Raw genomic sequence first — 12,096 nt, 5'->3', positions numbered from 1 at the left:
TTTACACTCTAATAGAAAACAAATTAATGTCCATTTACATTTTTTATGGAAAATAAAGCCAGTTTTCTTCCTGAAGGAAGCATGTATCTGTACTGTACACAAGAGGGCACCAGCCCTTAGTAGCGTGCCCAATGCAACCACAGGGGCAGCCAGACTGGACGGTCCTCATCAAATAAAAGGGGAAATATTTGGACCAGACTTTGCTCAGATAGGTGGCTGCACTCTTGTACCTTCTCTGCACCTGAGATATTGCTGAGACCTCCTGTTCAATGCAGGCTCAGCCCTGGTCCTGTGCGACCCCATTGGCAACTCAGCATGGGCTTGTGAGCACATCTCTGCACAAATCTGTCTGTAACCTAAACTCCTTGGACTCCTCCCTTGACCAGGAACACAGGGCTGATGGGCCCCTCATTCCCAGAAAGAAATAGAACTGTCTGTCAAATACAAGTTTTCCAGCAGATTATGAATGAATAAAGCTTAAATTTTCAGAGAATATTTGACAGCATCTCCTTAGAGGGCAAGTGCATGTTAATTCCTAAATGTGAAGTGGATGATTTTTGCCTGGCCCAAGACTAGCTCAGACACCCTGGATGTGCTACATTCCCAGCTGGGTGTTGCACTCACATGACAAATCTCCACAATATTCCTCCCGCCCCACTCTCCCTCATCCTGCAAAAGTTCTAACAACCAATTCGTTGCAAGCAATCTTACCTTTTCTCCCACTATTCCAGGCTCCCCTACAGGACCAATGAAACCCATTAGACCCTGAGGAAAGAGAAAAGCACAATTAATTTTCACTTTTATTTGCTGAGAAAATAAACGGTTACTTTGGTCCACCTTGCTGGTTGAAATAGCACAGCATCCCTTGTATACTGCTCAGTAATTCCTACTGGCTACCAGAGCGGACAGAGTTGCTCCCGGCCATGGGAATGTCTAACTCCACAGCTGGTTCTGCTTTAGGCGCCAGCTGGAACGGCAGCACTAGGATCTGCAAGAGCCACAACACACAGTATAGGGGATGAGTTAAGCATGTTTCGTAGAAAGGCTGAGTCCATAGCGTGGCTTTGTTTTGCAACCATTTCCCAAAACGTCAGCGCAGCTTCCCCAAGAGCATCGATAGCGGGAGCTCCTGGGTTGCATAGAGTCTGAGACTTGCCATCATTTTAACTGCTGTACAGGGTAGACTTCCTCTGGGTTAATCTGAGCTGCCTCAAACCCCTGTGCAAATTAATTTTGCCCAATCATGCTGTTGGGATGTCAGTAGGAAATAAAGGTCTGAGGACACAGCCAGAGGGGCCAGCAAGGCAGGAGATCTATCACACTACTCAGAAACTATCTTGGGGGAAAAAAAAAACCCCAGTCTAAGCTCAGGATTTGACAACATTTGGGATAAAAAAAGAAACAAACAGAACTGCTTTTAATTAGAAAGATGGAAACAGATGCAATCTCAAGCTAAGATTCCTGAGGATTAAAATACAGCAGCCTCCCTACCAACTTCAGCGGGTTTCTGCCTCTAGAGATGCAAAGGACTGTCCTCTCTGCCATGGTAGGCACTCTCTCTCTCACTGCATGATTCTCCTGGCCTCATCCCTAGTCCCAGCAAGGGTCATTGGGAGATATCTATATTTAGTTCCTCTGATGACTCTGTAACTAAAGAGATTCATCTCCTGTTGAAACACTTCATAATCTGCCCACAGTTGGCATGGGTGGTGTCAAAGGAAGCCATGCCTCAGCTTGCTTGATTTTAAGAAACAGTCTGATTGGTACTGGGAGGTGGCTGCTGAGCAAGTCAGAGACAGGAGATGGACTGTCCAGTGGTATCACCCTACTCTTCCTCTTTTTTAGAATAATTTGGAATCTTCAGAATAAATTGGAAAGTTCCTCTATGCAAATGCATCTCACCTTTTCACTTCAACTTCAAGGAGGTTTTCAAATGACACACTCAAGAAAACATTCAGCATGAACAAACACGATGGGGAAAAAAGCTCCACTAGCAAGGCAACTTCTGCAGTGTGGTCTCAGAAAAGGGAGAGCGTTTCACCCTGCTATCTCCTTTCTGGGGGAACAGCAAGAAAAGCAGCAGAAGTTTCCTCTCTGTACTCCTGCTTCATTGCTTTTTCCGTTCCCAGCTCGCCTGTCGTGTGCAGTTGGTAGAGGAGCTCTCTGCAGTCTGCGCATCGCTGTGGTTCTGTTTACATCTGCGCACTGACAGTGTACAGAGATACCACTCAGCTACAGAGGAGCGTCCAGCACCGACAGAGCAGCCTACTCACAGGTTGTGCACCAACCCCCCCCCTTCATGAAGTTACGCTCACAACAAAGCTGTTGCACAAAATAACCAGCCTCATTGCTATTCCCATATGTGTGAGGCTCAGCAGACCCGTTCAGAGGCAGAAAACACAATGCGGGTCACTCTCCAATGACTTTTAGAGGGAACAGCTTCTGACCATGACTCCAAACACCGAGAGACTTCATGCATTAACATTCCTCGCATGGTGCAATTAAATGCCATCCTTTGAACATCACTGGAGACAGGAGCTCCTCAGTGAGGCATGCTGATGGGGTCAACAAAAGCATCTCTCACTCGGATGCTCAGCTGGCTTCGCCTCTTGCAGGGAGCAGCCACACACTCTCTGCTCCAAGCGGCCCCTGTCATACTCTGGCATGGGAGCAACATCCAGGTGAAAAATGTTTGGAAAAAACTCATGAGAGAAAGCAAAGAGCTCAGCAGGTATGTCAGAGCCTAGAGTTAGACACTTGTGTTAGAAATTCATCCAGAGATCATGTCCCAGGGAACTGGCACACCACTGTGCTGTGACGGAAATATCAATTAACCATGGGAAGACAGCTACTACCAGGAAAGCTCTACTATCCCATCAGGGGCTTGATGTCACCAACCCTTCTAACATCAGCACTGAATGCTGTGCCTGAAGCTGAAGCAGGTCCTGTGCACAAGTGTGCTATTGCAGCCAGGCTGCGCGGACAAGACACATGTGGGAGCAAAGCAGTGCTGGACTCAGCAGCAGATTGCCCAATGCAGGAACAAAAGGGAGAGCAGGCAAATTTGCAATATCTGCATATGCAAGGTTGCCACTGGGTGGCATTGCTGAAGGCTGCTAATCAACTACGCTTTCAATTAGACACAAGTGCAGATACACAGCTGATAACTATATCCAGTTACTGAATTTTTCCAGTAGCCCAAGGCCACAAAGGCGGCAAATGTTAAGGCAGAGGAGAATGGCAAAACAATAAGATGAAACAAGGAAATGCATTGCTAGGCAAAAACACAATAATAAAGCAAGAAAGAATAAATCTGTTCCTTAATTTCCAATTTATCAGAAAAACTGCAGAACAAACTCTTTCCCTGGGAAGATGCTCCCTTTAAGATATTTCTAGGTTACTTAGGTCAGTCCCTGCAGAAGAAGAGAGATCTCTGCTCTTGCAGCAAATAGTGTTACCATTCAGAACAAGACTGTTTCAAAGACACTTCTGAGGGGCATTGCATATTCAAACTCAGGCTTGAAGGCTAATTTTCTGATACGCTGTCCAAGCAGCATCAGCTCCCACCCTAAAAAGTCTCTAAGGAATCTGGGTCATGAAGCAAGATATACCAGTTGTGCTTCCCAGTCAACCTGGTGGTGCTCTACAGATGGTTTGCAGAGCACCGATTGCAGCATGCCAAGCAGCCCACAAACCCAACACCCTCCTGAGACCCCTCTTGCTGTCAAAGACATGCCATTTGTTATTGCAGCTTGTATAGAAACCTGCTGGAGCTGCCAACGCAAGCGGGGTAGAGGCAAACGTCGTACCTGCTGCGCAAGTAAACGTCATGATGGAAAGGGAGCACAGCCAAAATTTCTGGCCTGGTTTTCACTCCAAAACTGGGGAAAATTCTGTCTGCACTGGTACATGGTGTTTCTGCTCAAGGGAAGATGTCACTGCTCCCTGTGTACCCAGCAAGAGGAGCATCCCACGGCGTGATCGTGATAGAGAAGGGACCAAAGTGAGATGGCAGAGCAGGGACCCTGTGACGTGGCCAGGCTTCCAGCACAGTAGCTCTGTAGTGTTTGCAGCCAATACTGTCTGCGCTGGGCTAAATTAGCTAACATTGCTGCGTCTGCAAGCAGACACAAATCGAGATAGATATGTCTAGGCAAAATAAATCTTGGTAAATTATTAAGAGTATATGAAATAACTGGGGAAGATTAGGTAATGATATTCTTCCCTGGCCAAAACGGAATAGACACTAAAGGGAACACAAGCAGCACAAGATTTAGGTTTTAAAAACCAGAAAAGCCACCGGTGGCAAATATTAAATCAAAGCAGACATGAATTGTGGCCATTACACTAAAATGGCTGCAGCATAACATATTTTTCCCAGGTTCCCAGGGTTGAAAAGAAGCCCTGCATCAAACACGACTCCAGGCAGTGTGTGTAATGATGCACGTGAAGTCCCAGCAGCGGTGGCTGCCCGGATAAAGGCCCACAGTATACAGGAAAGAATGTAAAACATTTATATTAGACAGGGAGTTCAGCATGTCGCTCATGATTCAGTCTGCTGTATTCCCCAGCCAAGGGCATGGCGGAAAAGGGATGGAGATTGTTAAAAAGTTGCTGGGGGCTTGGGGGGGAAGGAAAGGGGGAGGACTGGCGGGTTGTAATTCCTAACTCCTGTCTGGCTTTCCCCATTTATTGTCCAGCCCTGTCATAATTAAGCCCCCCCTCTTGGCTGCATCAACAGAGAGCAAGTCAGCAATGAAGCCTTGCATAAATCATAGCCCATTTGAGAGAAACAACCGAAAGGCGAGCCCAGCGTGAGCAGGGTCTCCCAGGGACGGGACCGCCAGTCGCTCCCAGCAGGAACCGATCATGGCCTTTCTGTTTTACTGGTTCGCTAGAACTCAAAACAAAACAAACCAGGGACAAAGGACGGGAGGGAGTAAATGTACAATCCTCCCATTCAGATGAAAGAAAGGGAAAGTAAAACAGTAAATATCACAGTTTAAGGGAGGACGCTCTGACCCGCAAAGAAAAGCCATGTGGTTTAACCCCCTGCGCACCGGGCTCAGCTGTACCCTGGGGCTACGCTGGGTTCCCACTGTTCTCTGGGGAGTGAGGGAAGGAAAGGTGGAGACACACTGACAAAACACCTTGTCAGATCAAAGAGGCTGCATACACTACAGTGCCTGTAAATCCCTGAATGAGAGGTCCACAGCTCAGAAAGGTGCTCTGGAGGGGAAGGTAAATGCATTGGGAAAGGTGCTGCTCTAACACGTGGGAAACACTGGTCCAATTCCCTGATCAGTTCTCGGCAACCCATTTGACCTTGGTCAAGTCAATCCATATCTCTGCATGTCAGACCCCACCTGCAAAACTGATATTACAGCACATCCCTCCTTTGTAAGAGCACCACAAGGAAAATACATTAAGGAGATAACCGATGGCACTGGTTTCCTTTGACAAATTATTTTAGAATATCATCTGATATTAGGACAACATGATTCTCCCTTGAAGGAAGAGATACCTGCAAGGGGCAGTGGAGTGACTGCCCTTCCCAGCATGGTGCAATTGGTACATGGCTGATCCTAACATTGCCATGCGAGTGAGCGGGGCTGTCACTTCTTGTACAGGAGGAGGGATTCAAAAAGCTGCTCCTACTACGACAGGACCTCCTCATTCCCATTAAGGACGTAGGTCAACCGTAGCCTCTTTCAGCTGGCACAACTCTTCATTGATATTTTCAGTCTCTACTGCAGAGCAGGGGGAGGTCCATGGGCTTGCGGCACCCTTCCCCAGTTTGCTATCCTGTCTGCTGCCCGGTGTTGCTTCTCCCACTTCTGACCTTCAACATAGACATTTCGGTGACATCCTCCTGCCCTGTATTCCCAGCTCTGGAACAGGAAAGCTGGTGGCCTGGGCCAGAGGCCCTGTTTTCTTCTTTATATTCTTCTGCCTCCATCTACTGGCAAGGAAGGGTTAAATCACACATTTCCAGGGTACAGGGGAGACCAGCAGCTGGAGTCCTTCCAGCACATGAAGACAACAAGCATCTTATGAATGAACTTCCCAAGTCAGTGTCCTTGCAACAGAAAAACAACACATCAGGGACTGCCCTGTGGCTTAAACCCTCCTGTTTGCAATGAGAGCTCAAGTGTCACTGGAAACCTTACAGAAACTCCCATGTTTGTCTAAACAGATGTCCCTAGGAAAGGCAAGAGAGCTCCAATGAGATGGATGGCTGATCTTTTCTTATGCTGTTATGCTGAGGGTTTCCATTCAGAGGGAACCCATATAGAGGGCAGAGCAGCGAGTTTGAAAAGTTTGACCACTCCTATTGTGCCCATGGAATAGAAGACATCAAGACCTCCACCAGAGATAACAGGAGTGAGGTGAAGGTATCTCTTAGTGCCAGGTGACCTGGGTAGCCCAGTATCTCAGAGCTCTGGAAAAAACCAGCCTAGCCCCAACACTAAATGCTGAAGCTTAGGTGGAGGGAGGGATGAAAACCCAACACTCCAGCGTCGTTCAGCAAAGGTGTGATGGGAAAGGAGGTTATTCTCACTAATCTGGTGCGACATTTTTGTTCTAATGACTTGACTGGTGTGGAAATAGAAATTCTTTCTGGGTGATATTTCTAGACAAAGACTAATTGACTAAGAATAATACAGGCAGCTTTCATACCACTGTGCTGGTTTCAGTGTCAGCGGAGGCCAGCTGTGTTTTCTTTTTGGTGAACAGTGCCTACAGTTTTCATCCAAGGTCAGTCCTGAGGGACGTTAAAGAATAATAATCCTAATGATGCTTTGTCCTTCAAAGACAACATCTTGTTAAGGATCTCAAAGCAATTCTAAATATTCATTTTTAACTGTAATACAACAGCATCCACAGGTGCCACCTAAGAACAGGAAGCATTGTGCTAAACACCGTTCAGAGCTGTCTCACACCTTCCACAGAACGGAAAACTGAGGCACAGGGCACTGGAAGGTGTTGCCTGAGATCATGCAGGATCTGGTAAAGTGCAACTAGAACTCAGATGTGTGGAACAACTTTGCTGCTTCATTTGTTGCTCTTCATGGAATAAATTATTAACCATAATATAGAAACGGCTCTAATTTCCAAATAGAAATAACTATCCTTGATAGATACTGAGACTCATCAGATTGCTGGTACTGAAGAGGATCTGTCTTGGTTTTTGGACTGTCTTGGTTTTTGGACTTGCTTGGCTAGAAACCCATGGAAGAAGTGACCCCCAGCTGTTGCAGACGGGGGAACAAAGAGCCAGAGAGGCTGACAAGATAAACTGAACCAAACTTGTTGACCATCCAGCAGGGAAAGTGCTGTGAAGGACAACTGTACTGAGAAGCAACACGCTCTTTGCCAGGGCCAGCTGCTGCTGCCAGCTTGGTGTGGTCTTGTAGGAAGGCGCAGAACATGTTGGAGGCTCCGTGGCTGCAATTTCAGGGTTGGTGGTGGACAAGTTGGTTGGTTTCAATCACAGAGACATGGGAACAATTGTTTCTTTTTCCTTGATGCCTGTGGTTCCCCTGAAGCCTACAGGGATGATGCATGTCCCCTGCTACCCCAGCAGAATGTTCTCTCTTGTGGTACAATGAAATGCAGCTCAGTGCCTCTCTTCCCCAGGGTCTGGTTTCTTCAGCTGCTATCTCCTCTGCTGCCCCAAAAAATCCAGTGGGAGTCAAAGCAGCACAATACCCAAAGCCAAGGATCCTACCCTTAAAACCTACATAGGCAAAGCCTGGAAATTGTCCCTTTACGGATAAGAGGAATTTCTGACCTTGGCTTTGCCTCCTTGAGAAGCACAGTTGGCCGTATGTGCTGTACTGCTACCAGTACTGACAGCACAGCCACCTGAACTGTGACTTTATCAGAGCACTCTGCCTGTAGAAAAACCTCCAGTTTAAAATAGACACCAAGGTCACTGTCAGTGCTGTTCACCAAGAGCTTCAGTCAGACTAAGAGCATCCCAGCTGGAGCACCAGGACTAGTGACAGGTTTGAGGCGGCCAGAAGCCTCTGGCCACTGTCCTCTGCCTGCGGTCTGGTCATCTAGGAGACATTGTACATAGGAGATGGTCAAACAGACAAGGAAAATAAAGAGCGTACCTGCTCACCAACTTTCCCTGGTCGGCCACGGTTTCCTGGCTCACCCTGCAGGACAAGGACAGACAAGGCACACAGGTTACTTGGTGTTCCCACTCAGAACCTCAGTACAATATGGCTCTTTGTACACCCATGATTTGGGCTGCTGTGTGTGAATCGTGGAAAATCTGCAAGAAACAACGTCTCACAAAAGCAACTATGACTTGAAAGGTAATCCAATGCAAGAAATACAGCTGATGCAAACATGGAGCAAACACTTGCTGTTCTGGAGTGAAATGTCCCCAAAGCAGCTGGTCCTGCTGTCATAAAATAACCTTCACAAAACCAAACTCAGGCATTGAAACATAAGCTGTCTACTTTCCTGTGCCATAGCCTAGTCCTGGTTGCTTTATCCCCATGTTTAATAAGGCATGAGTTCTTATCAGGGATGTTCCTGAAGTGGGGGTGTTTCTGACCCATAACATTTCAATCTGAAAGACTAAGTAAACCAGACAGATGAAGGCAGAAACACGTCATCAGCAGGAAGAGAGTAGGAAAGGACCCTGACTAACCAAAGGATTTGAGGAGCATCTAGGGAAAGCAAGAGTGCAGACACCATGGGGAGGTATAGTTCCTGAATGACAAAGAAGAAGGGATCCAAGAAAATTCACCTGCTAGTGGAAGTGTCACAAGAATAAAAGACAACCCAAATATTCCCAGGCATAGGCACATTACTGTCACACGAAGCATCCACATGAATACCACAGAAAGAACCTACATGAGATAAATCACAATGCAGGATGAGAGAAATTCAGAGAATGAGAAAAATGAGGGGTGAAAAGAAAAGCAGGAGGAGGAGGAGGAGAATTTCAAATCCACCAGGGATAAGGGCAGCTGTGGCAGAACCCAAAGGCCGGCGGAGTGCCCCTGGACAGGCCATCCAGAGGCCAGACTCACCGCTAACCAGTATTGTCTCCGGGTGATGGCAGCTGTATTTTCTCAGTAGGCAGATACTCCGGACGTGCTGCCAGACCACATTTTTGCTATTTACTGTTTGAAGAGGTTGTTTTTGTTGGGTTTTCTCTTTCCTTTTGAGTGTGGGTTTGTGAAGCGGACTGCCCTGGGATGGCTCCTGCTGCCAATTAGGCAGCAAAGATAGGAATGATGTGCATTGTTTTAGAACAAAAACATGGAGAAGCAATTGAAAATAAGATGAGATGATGGAGGGGGGAGTTGGTTTATATCAAAGGAGGCACACACTTGTTTATAATAAAGCACATGGCTTAAAAAATGCACCATCATTCTTTTTGCTGAAGAAACCAAGCAGAAGCAGAGACCCCAACATTCAGAGAAAAAGAGAAATCCTCAGCTCCCCTTGTTCTCTCTGGAATGAATACCCTAGGTTTGGAGCATGGTAAAGTTGAGAAAAGATATTTCCCTCTTCCTTTCCTCCCTTCCATCCACTGCTTTCCTGATCACGAACAAATTCTTTCCTCACCTTTAGACCATCAGGACCAGGTCTTCCTGGAAAACCCTTCCGACCAGATCGACCCTAAAATAGATGGAAAAAACAATAAAGATAAAAAGCTTGCAGCTGCCCTTCATCACAGCAGTGTATCTATGAATCTATATGGTGCAGCTTACAAGCCATGCTCCCTGTCAATTCAGGGTGCTAGAGATGTAGCAGCCCTTACTGAGGCCAAGGCAACACAAGAGGAAAGCACTGTGTCTTGAGTGACACCAGGTTTGATCCATGGGGAACACACCTAGACACCTACTCCAAGGTTCAGCTGATTTCTGATTCTCCAGCTCAATTCTGTTACTTAAACATCACATCAGAAACATAATGCATGGACTATAATTAACCAAGCTGAGGGCTTTGTTGCTGCCCTTTAGTTTATTATGTGCCACGTTCAGCTGGATTTATTCTACTTCCAGCAGTTTTCTTGTAGTAATGCCAGCAAGGACACCAGCAATCTGAGCATTCAAAGGTGCTACTTTACAAGATGGTACTTTCCTAGTGGTGGCAGGGACTTGGCCATGTAAGCATCTTATGGGCTCCATCCCTGGCATCCAGAGAGGATTTGGGAGTAGGACTGTCCCTACAGTGGGGGAAGCCAGGCTGACATTCACAGCTACAGCTCAGAAAAGCAGAAATAAACCTGCAGAGCAAAAGATTCATGTTGAGCCTTCCCTTTGGCTAGAAGAACACTTATGGTGCTGTCCCAGGCACTGGAGAAACTGGATTTATTATGTTTTCCAGAAAGGACTAAAAGTGTCTGCCAGAACAGTGGAGGAAATGCAAAATAAAACATCTATTTTCTGATCCACCTCGAAGCCCCAGCACAGTTACCAATTTTCAAGATATTTTACTATCCTGTGATGACAATTATGTACATAACCATTACAAAATCCTGAGCTGGCAAGCTCACAGATATGATAATATTCTTTTTGTTTCTTCTAACTATGTTTCTGTGATACATCACTGTGTTCAGAGCAGTGTAGAGGTCAAAAAGGACTCTCTCTCTCTGTCCAGTCTTTTTTCTTGCTTTTCACTTTACTCATTGAAAAATACTATAAATCAAGGAAGAAACATCAGGACTGGTTACAGAGATGGTTTCCAGTCAACATGCTTTATCTTGAGGATGAACTATTCAAACATTAGAGGGTTTTTCAAGGTCTGAGACTTTAAGCAAGTTATAAAATTAGAGTCCCACTCAACACCCTGTACAAGACACTTCCTTGACTTTCAGCCATCCTGGATCAAGCAGTTCGACCAAGCCCTGGATAAGTCAATATTTCTTAGAAGAGCAGATCTCTCCCCAAACCAGGAGTTTTGAAGCCTTATGTTAACTATAATCCCATTGCAAGGTCAACAGAGCTGATACTGAGTAAACTACTGAAACCTACCTCTGGACCAGGGACTCCTGGTGGTCCTAAGGGTCCTTCATCTCCCTGAGGTGAAAAGAAATGAAAATAAAAGGCAAAGTAGTGACAAAATCTGGACTCACCATGCAGCAAGAATGAAAGGCCTGCAGTATGAGCAGCAGTTAAACACAGGCTGTGTGCTCAGCTGTCACATTTTAACAACAAAGTCCTTCTGAATCCTAGAGCAGGCAGCCCAGCATCTCTGAGGTTTCTCATCTCCCTTCCCCATCTCAGGAAAAAAAATCTAAAGTCGAGTCCTGCCAGCAAAGGCAATCCAAAATTTGACCAAAGTCAACACCAGTTGATTGGGCCTATCATGGGCTGGACTTAGCCCATAGGGTACCCTGGACATGCTCACATGACTCTGCTTCATTTGATTTGGCAGGGATACGAATGCTGTAGAGCTCTCTACTCTTTTTCTATCTTTCCTGCTTCTTTTTTTGCCCCACAAAAAGGGTGTTGCAAAATTTCCCACAGAACCATTTGGCAACGTATGAAGGTTTCCCTTTTGCTTTCAGATGGGACTACACATGCTGCAGGATGGAGCTATCTCAAAATCTCACACAGCAATTGGACTCGGTCCTCTCCCTTGGCTCTACACCAATTTCTAATGTGATAGGATCAGATCTACAGTTTCTAAGAGACCTTCAATTAAGCTCCACAAAAATTATCTCAAGTGTCTAAAACCAACTGCCAAGAGAGAAATTAAAAGTGCCCTTGGCAGCCACAGTTCTGGCTGTTCTCATTTAGGTGGTCAGCCGTGGTAATGAAGTGGCATGAGCTGGCGGGCTGAAGATGGGGGACTGGAAGTCAGGAACCCCGCTCGGTGGGCTCGGATGAACCACCCACAATACGCCACATTTCTAAACAAGATGTAATCCACAGTCTTGACCTACCGCATTGGGTAACAGCAGCGGTAAAGGCGCAGTGGTGTGGTCTGGTGCACATTCAAAGTCCTTTAGCACAGCTTATGTCAAACTCCATGTCCATGTCTTCAGTCTTACTTTTACACTCACTAACTAGAGTAAATTGAAGGCAGCTTGGTCATGCCTGCCTGAACTTGGAATGC

At 46.3% G+C, this 12,096-nt stretch overlaps 1 protein-coding gene across 3 annotated transcripts in view; it reads right to left on the bottom strand.

Moving 5' to 3' along the window:
• The window catches only part of LOC126052149 (collagen alpha-1(XXVII) chain-like), a 213,607-nt gene that overhangs the window by 63,348 nt on the left and 138,163 nt on the right, over window positions 1-12,096 (bottom strand). For all 3 annotated transcript variants that reach the window (XM_049832394.1, XM_049832392.1, XM_049832395.1), the window contains 4 exons: window positions 11,010-11,054; window positions 9,598-9,651; window positions 8,124-8,168; window positions 712-765 (listed from right to left, as the gene is read on the bottom strand). In XM_049832394.1, the coding sequence (XP_049688351.1) occupies window positions 712-765; window positions 8,124-8,168; window positions 9,598-9,651; window positions 11,010-11,054 (198 nt within the window). The remainder of the gene's footprint in view (window positions 1-711; window positions 766-8,123; window positions 8,169-9,597; window positions 9,652-11,009; window positions 11,055-12,096) is intronic.

The sequence above is a fragment of the Accipiter gentilis genome, chromosome 29 (genome assembly GCF_929443795.1).
Source record: "Accipiter gentilis chromosome 29, bAccGen1.1, whole genome shotgun sequence".
Lineage (NCBI taxonomy): Eukaryota > Metazoa > Chordata > Aves > Accipitriformes > Accipitridae > Astur > Astur gentilis.
The sequence above is the reverse complement of the archived record's forward strand: the minus strand, read 5'-3'. Positions and strand labels throughout refer to the sequence as shown.